Source organism: Aplysia californica, unplaced genomic scaffold (genome assembly GCF_000002075.1).
Source record: "Aplysia californica isolate F4 #8 unplaced genomic scaffold, AplCal3.0 scaffold00034, whole genome shotgun sequence".
Taxonomy (NCBI): domain Eukaryota; kingdom Metazoa; phylum Mollusca; class Gastropoda; order Aplysiida; family Aplysiidae; genus Aplysia; species Aplysia californica.
The window spans coordinates 94,019-110,097 of NW_004797304.1; the positions used below are offsets into that span (position 1 = coordinate 94,019).

General features: G+C 40.7%; 1 protein-coding gene across 1 annotated transcript in view; it reads right to left on the reverse strand.

Moving 5' to 3' along the window:
* Positions 1-16,079, reverse strand: part of LOC101857227 — an 84,973-nt gene that overhangs the window by 63,419 nt on the left and 5,475 nt on the right. Inside the window, exons 3-4 of the mRNA XM_013091344.2 lie at positions 7,504-7,888; positions 6,928-6,993 (exon numbers count right to left, since the gene is read on the reverse strand). Of these exons, the coding sequence (XP_012946798.1) occupies positions 6,928-6,993; positions 7,504-7,888 (451 nt within the window). The remainder of the gene's footprint in view (positions 1-6,927; positions 6,994-7,503; positions 7,889-16,079) is intronic.

Here is a 16,079-nt window from a genome sequence, read left to right on the forward strand (position 1 = left end):
GTGTGTGTGTGTGTGTGTGTGTGTGTTACAGTCAAACCCAGAAACATTCCCAAGCAATTCCTGTTTTGATCACGCATTTCCAGGAATGCCTAAAAATATTAGTCATTTTCAGAGAATGAATGAAATAGGCAGTCAGGCATTTCCTAGGAATGACTACCATCGGAAAAAAGCAAAATGGCGGAATGACAGATGTAAAGTAAATGACAGGGGATGCATGCGGTAATTTATTCATCCCGTTTAATAAAAACAAATATAATAATAAAAAGTGATAATTAAATAAAGAACGTTCATTTACCTTAGCTCATTTGTTTTTGCAGTTGAGACTTTGGTGGCATCGACTATTACATTTGAGCTTTGCTTTGAAGCATTTGCATGTGTTTTGTTTGGCATTTCTTTGACCCTGAACAGTTGCATTTAATGTAATCCTGACCGCCACACTGAGAGCCATATACAACCGCTTCTCTTAAACAAGCATGTGTGGTGCTGTTAACATCTCTCATCAGAAGTAATTTTTCAAGGCAAAGTTCAAATTTGTTCCTGCTGTATGTCCCTTTCAAGATTCCATGTTTGGCTTGGCAATTAGCGTGTAGTATGTTGTCCCTTCTGTCCAAAACAACAGCCAGAATTTTTCATGGGTCGCCACGGCCCCAATCAACAAGAGGAATGGGAATGGCAACATTGTTACCTTTCTGGCCTGGAGAGAGTTCTATTCTATTTCTTTTTATCATCCGTTCTGCTTGTTCCATCTGGAATTTGCTACTCTGCTCTCTACGAAAGTTTATTTGAGCTTGTCTAGCATCAAGAAGTGCCACTTTTTCAACAGTGCCATTGTCATCAACTTGGTCGACAGGAGGATAATTCAGATTTATGGCTTGCCCGTCCATCATCATCATCCAGCGCCAGATCTGAGACAGACATCGGCGATTATGGTTCTCCATTCATTTCTTTGCTCGGATGCTCTAAAAAAGGTACGTTTCCCTGATCTTTCCTTGTTACCCGTTTGTTTAGGTTCCCTAAATATGTTGTTCTGGGCCTACCCGTGCCTCGCTTGCCCTCAATTTTGCCAGTGAGAGCTAGATGTTCAAGACCCTTATGTCTATTCAGGTGTCCCAAAAACTGCATTTGTCGTTTCCTGATTGTTTTTAACATTGAGCGTCCCATGTGGACTTCATCAAGCACTACCTCATTTGATTTCTTTTCCTTCCATCATACTCTTAGCAGTCTCCTAAGAAACCACATTTCTGTTGCTTCTATTTTATTTTCTCTAAATTGTCCAGCATTCACAGCCATATAGAAGGGTTGACCAAACACAGCATTTCTGAACTTTCATTTTGGTGTTCATTGAGATGTTTCTATTCTTCAGCTTTGGGCTCATTTTATTGAAACTAGCCTTAGCTATTGTAATTCTCAGTTAGCAGCAGTAAAGTATGTGGCTTGGACAACGTCTGTGATTTCGTCGACATGAAGAGCAGCAATGTCAGTGATTTCGTCGACGTGATGAGCAGCAGTTAAAAACAATAGCTAAAACTGACCTGGCTTGAAGCCTGTACTGTCGAGCTGTTTTTCTGGCTACACCCAAAGTCGACTGCAACTGATGTATAATTTCCTGATATTTTGTCTTGGGTAATAGGTAGTTTGGGTTTTTTCATATTTTTCAAAAAGCCTTCTTGTAAAGGTTTCTTCACAAGGATTTTCAACCTTATTTAAGCTTAACTATAAAGTGAATATCTAATGACAGGTTACAGGTGTGTAACTTTCGCTACTCCTCACTTTCGCTCAACACAGTTAAATCAACACCGCATTCAAATCATAACTGTGACAATGCAAAGGGCACTGAGTGATAGTCAAATGGTTTGCCTAGTGGTCAAAATGACAACCAGGCAAAGCTGGAAATCTGAGACTTTCATTTTCAGTCATTCTCCAAGAATGTCTTAAGTTTTTAGGCATTCCTGGAAATGCCCGATCAAAACAGGAATTACTTGGGAATGACTGAATTTTCAGGCATTTCCTGAGAATGACTAGTTTCCGGGTTTGACTGTAACATATATACAATCATCTTCCAAAAAGCATGGAAAAAAAGAAAAGTGCCAGCAGACTGGCAAAATGCAATAGTGGTGCCAATATGGAAGAAAAAGGGCAGCAAGAAAGACTGCAACACCTATAGAGGCATATCTCTTCTCAGCCATGTGGGGAAAATGTATGCAAAAATCCTAGAGCGACGTACTCGCGCAAAAACCGAACATCTTCTCAGTGACGCCCAATTTGGCTTTAGAAAAGGAAGAGGGTGCACTGATGCAATCTTCGCACTCCGACAACCGTGTGAGAGGGCTTTGGAATACGACAAAGTTCTCCACCTCGTATTTGTGGATCAAGAAAAAGCCTTTGATCGAGTAAATAGAAACAAGCTATGGAAGATCTTAGAGCAGTACGACATCAAGGGACAACTGCTAGACAACATCAGGGCTATCTATGCCAACAGCAGAAGCGCTGTCCGAACTACCAGTGGAAAATCGGACTGGTTTCCAGTAACATCCGGAGTGAGACAGGGCTGCAATCTCTCCCCTCTGCTCTTCGTGATCTACATGGACCAGATAACAAAAGAGGCCAATCCAGACCCAGAGGCACTCAACAAACTCATGTTTGCAGATGACCTGGCAATGATTAACAACAAGACTCAGCTACAGGAGCATATAAACCAACTAAATGCGAGCTGCGAAAAATATGACATGAAGATCAGTATAAGCAAGATCGAAGTCATGACAATTAGCAGGAGACCAGGTAAAGTGGATATCAACATCAATGGATCCCAACTAAAACAAAGCAGAGAATTCAAATACTTGGGCAGCATTTTCACAGAAAATGGAAAATTAGATCGAGAGATAGAGACTAGATGCCAGAGAGCCAACGCAGTCAGCTACCAACTGGGCCCTCTCCTGAAACATCCCAATATCCCCATGAGCACCAAGGCGAAGCTCATCAACGCCATTTTCCTTCCAACGCTCACATATCAGTGCCAGACATGGACTCTAACAAAAGCCCTAGAGAGGAAACTGGTCACATGCGAGATGAAATGCTTAAGAAGAGCGGTCAACAAAACAAGAAGAGACAAAATTAAAAATGAAGTCATAAGGGACACCGTGGGAGCAACACCAGTCCTACCACACATTGAAAAACAAAAGGTCAAGTGGTTCGGACACCTCACGCGGATGCCCTCAAACCATCCAGCTCTGAGAGCATACAACATTAAATATTCTGGATGGAGAGCCAGAGGAAGACCAAGGCGACGATGGAGTGAATCTGTGGCAGACACCCTAAAAGATCATGGGATGTCCCTCCTACAGGCCACACGACTTGCTGCAGACAGACACCTGTGTCTCCTCGCGACACCCCAGGGTACAAGCGGAAGAAAAAAGTAAAAAAGTAAAGTAAGTAAGTATATATATATATAAATAAACACACATATACATAAATAATATAATAAATAATACATACATATATATATATATAAATATATATATATATATATATATATATATATATATATATATATATATATATAAACACATATATATATATATAAATAATATAATAAATAATATATACATATATATATATACATATATATATATATATATATATATATATATATATATATATATATATATCTATCTATATATCTCTCATTTATATTTATCATAATATATACGCACAGTTGAACCTGCCATGACGGTCACCTGTATAGTAAGGCCACATGTACAAACGGCCACTTTTCATTTCCCCCCTTGGGTTTTTTCTATACAATTTCACTATATAAAACGGTCACCTGCCCAAGGCGGCCACGGCCACCATATTTTATTACCAAAACCCTATCACACCAACAATAACACCTGTCTTAGACGGCCACCTCTCTCATCTCACGCCCATTTGTCACAAATTATGCCGTTGTTGTTTGGTAGATCTAGTCCGTCCAACCGATCGTGTTGCGAAGGTAGATGCTGGTGAGGTAAGCGTGTGATCTGTCATAACCATAGAGTTGGTCATAACCCATAAGCCCCACCCACAACTCATACACAAATCGTAAGTGAGATGAGTGGTCACTGTTTACACAATCTGCAGTTAAGTTACAATGGTCGTCAACATGAAGTTGCGACAGAACCGTCGCTCTTTCTCCTAGTGGTGGCGACACATGTGTTTATTTTAACATGCACTCGGTCTGACATATATCGTTTTATTGTTACCCTTGCATAAAATCAGCAACAAAATAAAAAAAGCTAACAAAAAACAAACCATCAAAAACAACAACGATGCGACTACCTTCGGTTGGGGCCTCAGAAGGGAATGGTTTGTTTTCTTCTTTTTGACCAATCCTGCCTAAGACGGCCATCTGACTTATACGGCCACTTTTCTCGTTGGCAATGAGTGGCCGTCTTACACAGGTTCTTTTTTGTAGTGTTTGAATAATGCGCTCTCAACTGCATAAGGTCATATGAGCGCGCGGAACATATTAAACATTTTCAGTTGGTAGGAAATTTTGAATTTTGTCCTCGTGGCGGCCGAAACCTACTCTTTTCGATTTGGACCACCAAGGGATCTTAAACGTGCGCAACTTGCATACGGGACCTCCGAGATTTTTTGTCCTTGTTCAAGAAGGCTAGCTGTAGATTTTTCCTACCAGAAGATCAGGGGTGTGGCTGAAAGACAGCAGAAAGAAGTAGCAAAGGAGTAGCAGAAAAAAGGCGGCAGAAAGGGTCAGGAGCCCAAAGAAAGGGGGCAAAGGAGATCAGGGGATTGGGGCAGAACGCGGAGACGAAAGCAGACAACAGAACATTAGAGAGCAGGAAAGAACGTGAAATGAGAAAATAATTTTATTTCACTATTCGCATTCGAACCCGGGACCTATTGAAGGAGAGGGGTTATTACCTTAACCTCTAAGGCCATGAGATCCCCCCTTTATAGTAGGTTGTTTAAAAAAAATATATTTAAAAAATATTCAAATCCAGCTGAACTTTACGTAAATTCCTGCCCAATAAGAAGCTGGGCTACATGTGTTAAGGTCCCTGTTGGCATGCAGTTTTCTTTTCCAGATGCCCGTCAGTCCTCGGGACGACTCAGACCGGTCATGTAGAATTGAGCATAAGTTGTCACAAAATAAAAGCCTTGCGGGCACCGGGCAGCTTGAAGTCAATGGGGTAGGCCAGTCCCAGAGTGGCTCTGTAGGTCTGACCTGAGGCTCGCCTATCTTGCACCGTGCAAATGAACGAATACATTATCGTGATCCTGAGCAGCGTTGCTGTATTGTCTGTCTGTTGTCCGCTGAGCTGCCAAACGCGTCAGACGTGCTATTCAACAACGTTGTAAAACATGGCGGACAAGTCGCACGCAGATTCGCTTCGTGTTTATTTTCGACTAAAACTCTTCACAGATAATTAAATCAGCAAGAAGTAAGTATTATTAGGTGCTTTAGTATTAAATATTGATGCTAGCATCAACACTTGACCACAAAATCACCAAGAAATGCACTTTATCATACATTGAAACTTCGAATTGAGAGGTTGACCTAGTTTCGACTGTTCGTCGTATGCTAGATCTAGATCTAGGCCTGTGTGATTCTCTAGATTCTAGGCTAGGCCTAGATCTAGATTGAGATGCAGATGGATGTCCCTAGAAAGGCCACGATTATATATATATATATATATAATAATTTACACATACTTTAGAACTAGATCTAGATTTAAAGTGTTCACCCCAGAATCTATCTCGACTTGATCAAAAATTCCAAATATCTGGTGTGAAATGTCCGTAGATCTAGATCTAGATTTAAAAGACTCTAGTACCTCTGTCGTAATTTTTACCTGCTTCTTATTTAGATCTAGATCTAGATCTAAATTTAGAATTCTAGATCCAAACTGAATTAAAATTATATATCTAATCTAGATCTAGAATTTAGATATCTAGATCTAGAGATAGATTATCTTAGCTAATCTATCTAGAACTAGAGATATAGATCTAGACCACGTCTCGAATATTGATCTTGATCTAGAATCACTTCCACATGACAATGGCCGTCATGTGAACATTAAACGGGACCGCAATTGTACAGGTACACCGAAAAAGAAGCCATTGAAACAAGCACAGAAGCTTAAGTATATCTAAATCTACTGTTGATATGATAGTATGAATCAAGTTGTCGTGTGTCTCCGCCAATTCACAGCCTAGTCAAGAGTCGCCCTTTGATCATTAGCCAACCACTAGATCTAGATCTACTTTCCGAACTGCACACTCTTGGTTGGGTGCACAACAAAATCTAGATTCTAGATCTAGATCTTGACACAGGTTTATTCATTAATATATATATTTGGGCTAAAATTAATTAATTCTAGTAGGCCTAGGCTAGACATAGATTTAGATCTACCGCCAGAGAGGTTCTATTATAGCCTTGCATTGAAACCATAGTAACCAAAGTAAACTAGATTCTATCGCCAGTCCAGCGAGTTAGCCTATACGCGCAGCTGCAAAACTGGGAGAGGCTGAGACACAGGAGCCAACGCACAGTGCGGCTGTGCTGACACGCAGACGGCGTGCGCTAGGCGAGCTACAGGTCAGACCTACAGAGCCACTCTGGGACCGGCCTAAGCCTTCGGGCCGAGCTGGTATGGGAGCAGGCAACGGATGGATGCTGTTCACTGCGTGTAGAGCGTACCTCTGGCAGCTGGTTTGCTGGCGGGATAACGGGGTAAACTTACCTAGTTTATAGGGACCGGACAGCTCAGACAGTTAGCCGATGGCCGATGGCCGATGGCGGTGTAGAGGAATAAATTCTATGTTTATGTAGGCGTTCCTTTTCGTAAACTGGCAAAACCCGGTTATAAGTGCGGTTGGTGGTATTACCAAGTTATAGTATTTTAAAAAAATAAATTATTCACTTACGGAGCGTTGATCAGGGGAGGCACGTCGTCCGACCATTCACTTCCGCCCGTCTCTGATCGGAACATGCTGCAAAAGGAGACAGATGACGTACAGGAATTCAATTAGTAGAGTTACAGACACACTCACACTAAAGACGCAATAGTGAACAAGTAGGTACAAAAGTAAACACGTAACTGAATAATTTATCAATAAAATAAGTTCAACTATTTTTTGCTGTTGTCTGGGAAAGAGAATGTTCTCTTTTCAACAGAGTGAAACAAATTGGAAAGCCACACATGGCTGCCTATCCATTTTAAATTCTATTATTACATTTCAAAAGCAGTTTTCTTCTGCTCTCCAGGTTGATGGTTTGTTTTGCTGTTTAGACAGACAGGTCCAGCCAGCTTGTCAGTTTAAAGTTGGTGGTTGGAAATTATTTCCGTGATGCTGGTAAAAGTAAGCTGAACATGAGAAGGAGAACCTTGTGGGATTTAGGTTTTAGGGTTTTGATTACGCTGCAAGTCCTTGAATAAGAAAGAGAACTATAAAGAAATAAACACAACAAAACAAAGAGAAGCATTATATCTGTACACTCACTTTGGGGTGAGATCGTAGTTGATTTCAGTAAACTTGCCAGAACTTGCTCGCTCTAATCCCTCTTTCCCCTTTTCTTTATCTTCACTTTCTCGTTTCTTCCTTCTCTCCCTTATTCCGCCTTCATAGTCCTCTCCAGTGTAGTCTTCTCCATTATCCTCTTCTTCATCTTCGTCGTCGTAATAATCGCTCTCGTCCCAAGTATCAGTTTCTCCTGGACGGTACTCGCTCAGTCCTCCTCTTCTCCATCTGCCTCTTCTCCTTCTTTTCTCCGTCTGGGAGGAATCGTCTGTCTGAACACTCATGTCAACACTGATGACCTCATCGTTGTCTTGTCGTCGCTCAGACTGGTCCTCTTCGGCGTCCGGGTCTCTGTGCCTGCGACGAGCTAAGAACAGTAGAAGGCAAGGGAGTATGGTTAGAGTTTTGTGAATGGGTAGTGATGGGGATGCTGATGCTGTTGCTGCGGCTGCTGCTGCTGTGGGTGTTGCTGCAGCAGCTGTTGCTGCAGCAGTAGCTGCTGCTGCTGATGATGATGGTTGCTTTTTTGTTACCGAGCATGGTGTAAAGTGGAACTTTTTTTCTAATGTAATCATATTTCTGAAATATCTTGTCTCCGCACAATTTCTGTTTCATACTTACAACTATGATGACGGTGATGGTGATGAAGATGATGATGATGATAATAACGGGGAGGACAAGGACTAGGGTAAGGACGAGGACGAAAATGAAGTAGACGATCGCTACAACGACGACGTCAGCAGGATAGACAAGAACGGGAGGAGGATTGGGAAGGAGGAGAATGGACTAGATCTATTTGCAAAATCGGCCGATCCCATCCGTAGTGGGCACCTCGTATTAAGCCTTTTACAAAGGACGTGAGCATGAACTTGCGGCACTCGATCTCCGAGTGGTGGCGACCCATGTATTGTTAATTTTACTTTGCCTTCCTCGTCTGACACATTTCAGTTTTTTTACCGTTGCACACTGTCTTCCTCATTTGGCATACTCTGTAGAAGTTAACATTTATTACTGCAGTCACAAGACTTCGTCTCTCTGTGTAAACAAAAGTGTTTAACACATTAAGATAAACCCAGCTGTTGACGACGGTATCTGTGTAGAAGTGTAAGAGATTTCCTGAACCTGCAGCCAACTCCAGTAGCGAACTCAGAAAGGAATGTTTACAAAAACAACAACAACAAGCCCCTCCCCCGAAAAATGAGTAAAGAGACCAGACCCCCCCCCCCCAGGAAAACCAGAAACAACAACAATGAAAACTTTCAGCAAGACTTAAGGCCCCCCCCCCCCCCCCCCCCACTCAACACGCAGTTCCTAATCTCAAGACAGTCTCAAGATCTTCTCGGGAAGGTTACACGATCGGATCCGTGAGCGATCTCATTTGTTCCCTCACTTTTACAGTGCAATACATTATCAAAATGGCTCCCACCAAAAGTGAATTTGCTGCAGCCGGTATAGTTTTGAGCAGGGGCGGCTCGTGGGTCTAAAAACTGGGCGTGCACAGTAAAGCTATAGCAGGTTGAAGACACCCAAGGGCATAGTAAATGGGATGGTGTATAATTCTAATATCTTTGGGTTGGTGAGGATCTCATACTTTGTTGCAAGTGCACGAATGTCGGGATTTCTTAACGGTGTTTTAGAATTCTGAGGCACATGCAAACAAAATCAGAGAGGTTCGCCACTTAGATTCGGCGTAATGAGGTCAAAAAGTTGTCCATTTGGTGTTGTCCGGACTGTAACTCTACGTTCACCTAGCTGAAGTTCACGGTCACAGAGTTGGGGCAAGACTGTTATACTGTTGTGTAAAGATGCCTTGAGCCATGCACTTGAGCTAAGTCAGTACATAGGTTGGAGTTGCAAGTGAAATGGCCTTCAAGAATGTCAAGATGGGAAGAAAGTTTTCTGTTGTTGGCTTGTAATCACTGCAAACATTTACTTTGCTTTTCCGAATCAGACATTTTGATTGAAAAACTATATTCTACGCCGTTGATCCCAACAGAATCCTCCTTCTAACAATAACATGTAAAAATATAAAAATATGATTTAAATTATATCTGGAGTGTAGAACAAGATTCTAAATTCAAAATAATTTTTAAGATTGAAATTTTTACCGTAAAAATTTTAACAATTTTATCTGACCATTGACCAAAACCAAGCTGTGCTGTGAACTGGTGTGAATGCAACCAACTTGTGTTTCGTGCACTCATACCTTTTATGCAGTTGTGAGCGCCTTGTTAAAACTCTTACTACATTGAAAAACAACAGCCAATGACACTCCCAAGCCTGTATAAACACAGAAGGAAAACATTAAGTATTGTGACTGGAAAATGTTTAGAATTTGATTGTGGAAAGTGTTAGGTATTGCGATTCTGGTAGACTGTCATGTGGAGTAATATTATTGTCAGACTGGTTCAGTGGAAGACCATCTAGTGGACTGGTAGATCTACGAGGGTCGTTCAAAAAGTTTTGCCTCCAAGTTCATAATTTCTTTATTACTGATGCTACATACAAAAGTTATACACCAATGAAAGCTTAGGATGTCTGCTACATGACAGTACCTTCACTTTTCAACACATTTGCCTTCTTTGTCTTTGCAGATCCGCCAACGTCGAATAAGTTGTCCCATGCTGTCGGCGAAATATTCATGTGGTTTTCCTCTGAACCAGCGACGCACATCTTGAATTTCATAGTCATCCACATAACGTTTTCCTTTGAGGTACTCCTTCAACTTAGGAAAAAGATAAAAGTCAGATGGAGCAAGGTCTGGACTGTATGATGGGTGCGGTAAGGGCTCTTGAAACCTGAGACTTTTCATGGCATCTTGAGTTTGTCAACTCGAGTGTGGACGGGCGTTGTCGTGGTGCGAAATTGCATTTTTTTCGGGCTTAACTCGCGACAGCCGTGCTCTAAGTTTTGTCAGGGTCTCAATGTATCGTTCAGAGTTGATAATGGAACCCTGTTCCAAAAATTCCATATGAATCAGACCATCGCCGTCCCAAAACACTGTCATGAGCACTTTCTTTACAGATGAAACAACTTTGAACTTCTTGGGGCTAGGTGAGCCAGTGTGCCTGTATTCTTTCGATTGTCTTTTGCTCTCCGGGTCATAATGGTGTACATAAGTCTTGTCTCCTGTGACTATACGGCGTAAGAAAGCTTCACCTTCATCAGTATAACGAGCCAGGAGTTCATCACTAACTTGACTTCGGTTCATTTTAAGCTCGGGTGACAACATATGGGGAACCCACCGTGCACACACTTTCCTGTAACCCAACACATCATGGATAATATACGGAGCACTGCCTACAGAAATCCCTATCATTTCACTGACATCTCTTACTTTGATCCGCCGGTTTGCTTGGTTGATCTCATCCACTCTCTCCTGGTGTTGAACATCAGTGGCAGAGTTGGGAAGACCACATCGAGCTTGGTCATGCAAATCTGTTTCTGCTGGACTGGTTTAAGCGAACTCATTTGCTCATCTTCGAATAGTACTTACATCTACACATGCTTCACCATAGACAAGCTTCATTCGCCTATGAAAATCAATAGGTGCAGCTCCCTCTGCAGTAAGGCACTCAATAACAGCTCTTTGCTTTAAGCGCACATTCATATGTTAGCTGGACGCCATTTTCTCGGCGACAATGTACCTTAGCTTCCATGATGTTATACATATTGAAAGTAAATTGTGTACAAATTTCATGAAGATATCTTGAATAGTTTAGACGATATAGGAGAGGAGGCAAAACTTTTTGAACGACCCTAGTATAGTAGGTACAAACTGTGCTGCTTCATGTAGGCCGATTCTTGTCTTTCAACATCTTTTCATTTGTTATTGCTATATTATTAAATTATTAAGACCCAGAACCCATTTTATAAAAATGAATTTTCCTACTTTCTTTTTATTGAGTATTCTTTTGTCTTTCTTCTGCTGCTTGTTACTGTGACTGTTATTTAGAACCAGAACCTGGTTATTATGAAATATTCAGGTCCTTCTTCTTTGTTATTGTAGTTGTAATATTGTCTTACTTCATCAGTTTGTTGCTGTGTAGAATCAGAATCTGATTATTCATTGATTGTGACTTTAATTAATGTTCCTCCTCCTTTGTAAATTGTTACTGTTGTTTTGTCTCACTATTTTTAACCTGTTTGTCACTGTATTTAGAACCAGAACCTGATTATCATAAAATGTTCCTCCTACTTCCTTTAAAAAAAAAAATTGTTATTGCAGTCTTGTCTCACTTCATGATGTTCTGTTTGTCGCTGTCTTACTCTTGTTTAAAAAAAGAACCTGATTTTAACGTTTTTACTTCCTTGTTATTGGTGTTATAAAATGTTAGTCTTGTCTTGCTTCGTCTAATATTTGGAACAAGAACTTGGTTATTCTTAATGTTCTTACTTCCTTATTATTGTTATTGTTGTTGTACTCTTGTTTTACTTAATCTATTTGCAGAGGCGAAGCGTCTATGTAATCAAATAATCACTGCTTCCCTTCCTAATTTTGAAACATTGTCGCAGTCAAATTCCCCCATAAACGTAAACTTCATAAATTAAATGTAAAAAGACGTTCATAATCAACAATGAACAGTATGCCTAACATTCTAAACGGTTTCATTGCCACAGAAATAGCCTGTTTTCCCCTCTTGGGCCACTCCATAAGCAGTCACAAGCTTTGATTAAGTAAGCTTAAAGTGAGACTGGATGTGTCTACCAACATAGTTGAAGGGAACATGTGCATAGCAGTCTAAACTGTTTCATTGCCACATATACCCTGTTCACCCCTTTCGGGCCACAGTTATAATCAGTCTCAAGCTCTGATTAGGTAAGCTAACTATTACACTGGTCGAGTCTACCTCACAGATGTGAGGGGAACTAACTCCTAATAATCTCTCACTGCTGCGAGAGCTTGTTTTTTTCCCTCGACTTTTTACTGCCCTATAATCAGATCGTGACCTCGATTATGACACAGGCTCGTGGCCGCGAAAGGCTAGACAAAAAACAGCCAAATGTGAAATTTAAAAAATGATAATTGTCATGTTCTACCAAAGAGTTAGATTCCCTGGTAGATCTATAACATATAGATCTAGTACTGACATCTCTGCTTCTTTGCTTTGTGTTTGTGTATTCACATCTAAAGTTAAATAATTTTAATTGGAATTGATATTTAATGAGATACTTTCCCGATTATTTTGGCGGTTGAACATACAATAATGAATTCCGGATTTGTTTTCATTCACAACTCTGAGTCGCCGCCTCGAGCAAGGTTCTTGTGCGATATCCCCAGGCCATATCTGGTCCCGTTTCACTTTGATTACCCTGTCAAACAAGTCAGCCTTCGCCCCTGTCTGTTTGTCACTGTGCATACCCTCCTTCTTTCTTGTTATTGTTATTGTTATTGTAGTCTTGTGTCACTTCATGCTTTTCTGTTTGTTGCTGTGTTATTTTGAAAAACAAGACCTGCATTTAATTTTCTTACTTCCTTGTCACTGGTATTATAAAATGGTAGTCTTGTCGTGCTTCATCTATTTGTCTCTGTGTTATTTAAAGCAAGAACTTGATTATTTATAATGTTCCTGCTTCCTTTTTACTGTTAGTTATTGTAGCCTTGTCTCACTCCATGATCATTTGTTTGTCACTGTTTTATTTAGAACCAGGATCTGATTACTGTCACATACCGCTGTTTTAGAGCCAATGTAAAGATTAATTCATGGATTTTTCTAACTTTCTCGTTGACTGGAGTTAACTTGTAATCTTGTTTCGCTTCATCTGTTTGTTATTGTGTTTTCATTAAACCTGAACATTATATTGTTGTTGAAAGGAAAATAGGGAGATAAAACATCTATGTAATACCATGTAAAAGGTTTTTTGTTTTTGTTGTTTCTTTTTGGGGGGAGGGGGGTATTTTCGTATAGGAGCACACACCAGTCTTTCGTCTGTTCCTATTGTCGCTCTGTAAACGAGCCGGCGAGCCATAAGCCCTTTACTGGCGTGACCTACTTAGCGTTGACTAGGCTTGATCGGAGACAAAAAAGTAGTCATCTCCGGCCTGATTCAGCACGTCTCGGGAAAGATCTAAATTTTAAAATAGTGGCAAGACAATGAACTAATCACAATTCACGTGGGCACTCCGCTCTATTGCTCCGGGGCTCTCATTTTATGGGCACATAGTGTACACCAAGACCAACAACTTCAGTCTTGGGTGTACAACCTGGGATTGCGTTTATTTTTAAACTGCCTGCATACTGTGGGCTTTGTTTCGACAAGAGCACATTTGAGAAGTGCCGTCTTATATTAATACTAGCTGGGCCCCCTTTCGAAGAAAGGAACATTCGGTGCATTAACATCGACTGAAAGTCATTGGCCCACTATATTTACACTCTACTGGAATGGAGCAATAAATCTTGAGAGATGCAAAAAATTAGAAGGTCTATATCTATACTCTCAAAACAAAATGAGCCTCGCGAAAGATCGCTTCCAGCACTTCCGCTATGGGGGATAGTTAAACAGATGTGTTTCGTTTGTCAGTGGAATAATCACAAAGGCCGAAGAAGGACGGCAACTTTTTGTCAAATATATTTTTTGTAAATTCAGGAAATGAATAAATCAATAATCGAGCTCCGTCATGGGGATTTATAAATCTGTTTCCAGGTACTTGCCAACTTCCAACTCTGCAGCTGTCGTAGTTTCAAGGGAAAAGTGACACATATTGCGTTTCCAAGTTGCCAAATATATAGTAGATGTGTAGATCGATTCTCTATTCCGCTTTCGTGGTTGTAAACACCAGAAATTCAAAGGTGCAGAATTAGTGCGCACGGTTAGAGAACGGAAACATTACTTGTTTACAATGGCGTTTTAGAAGACGGACTTTCCCAGGAATAGATCTAAACGAAATAAAGGAAAAACTGAAAATTAAACTACAGTGACTGCAGGCTCCTCAATAAAACTGTGCACCCTTTAAATGGTTCTGAACCACCGATAATTTTGTCAAATTCGAAAGTTAAGTGGTTCGGAAGTTTCAGGCGGCCAAAGTGAGGACTTTCACAAATAGAATTGATTATGTACCGCCAAACTCGCTGCGAGCGTCGTCATCGCTTGGGTCACCCCAAAGAGCGATTTATAGTAGGTCAGACTACCACTGCTAAACGACATATCTTAAAGCGCGTGGATTTTGGTACGGCGTAATAGATGTTTTACGGCGCTATAGGCACAGTGATTGCTGTTAAGGCGCCAACAAGGGCCTTGAATTAATAAAAGATTGGCTAGTGCTTGTTGCGGGTTTCTTTTATTTTCTTTTTGTGAGTGCTTTACAGAATAGAACATTAAAAAAGTTTGGGCAGCTATGCGCGACGCACGACCGTGCACTGTGGAAGAACCGACCCTGGTTTTTGAGTATTTCTCTAAAGAAAAATAATTATGGTGCAAACAGTGGGTTTCTTTAGCAGGAGAAATTCACTTACACGCAGCTGGCATTGTACTCTACGGACAATAAAACTTATTTACGTATGGACGAGTCCTCGTCTCTGAGGAACAAACGCTCTTAATAATACCTTAGTCTTTTGGTGTGTAAATGTCTTGAGTTCCAAACCTTTTCTGCGTTGAACGTTATTATACTCCCTTTTTAAACGCACATCTTAAGATTATAGGCTATTCTGACAAACATTCTTGTAAAAATGTGCACATATTCAACTAAATTGTTGTATGCGCACTGTCTTAGAATTCGATTGCAATAGTCTTTAGATTTATTTTCCATAATCACCTCGCAAGATGTAGTCTAGATCTCTCAAGCCAGCTGGCTCACGCAAAGAATAATTTATTAGCATTACTTCATCAAACGTTAGATAGCAGTGCTTAGTATCAAATGCCGCTAGAACTTGACGCTGATGAAAGATTTTGAAGTCAGATTTGCAAAATTTTGACTTTGGCATCCTTTTATTTTTTTGCGTCGAGCACCACGATCTGCAATTCGACAGATACTTTTCAGGATCGTTCTGAATTCAGCGATCTCACAGTTGCTTGGGATTGTTAACTGTGCAGTCCGGATTTTAGTCTTGTGTGATCTCAAGATCATCTTGAGATCATCTTGAGACCGTGTTCAGATGGTCTCAAGACGGGCACACCCTTTTAATGGGCTTTAGCTGTTGTCAGTCCAGCAGGTAGTGGGTGACGGTGTGTTTATTTACATTGACTGATTGTGATATATACAATGAGTAACATTTCTCTCATATATTTACAGCTTTTGGAATTGCGGGCGTTTCAATTTGCTATCGCATTTTTCATCACTCACCATGGTTAGATTAATTAATTTACAAACTCCCCAAAAATGTTGCTCTCAAACTACTGTACTATTCTCCAAAGAAGCTGATCAAGGCCATCTCCTCTTTTCTACCAAAAAGGACAATACATGCCTTAAGATTACCTAGGACTACGGTGCACAGATGCATCAAAGAAGATGAAAATCCAGAATCCCCCCCCCCCCCCCCCCCCCCCCAGACAAGCTTGCATTACTGTACTGATGTCGCAGGGCTTAGACAGAATTTTGTGTGTACACTTGAATGGAGTTT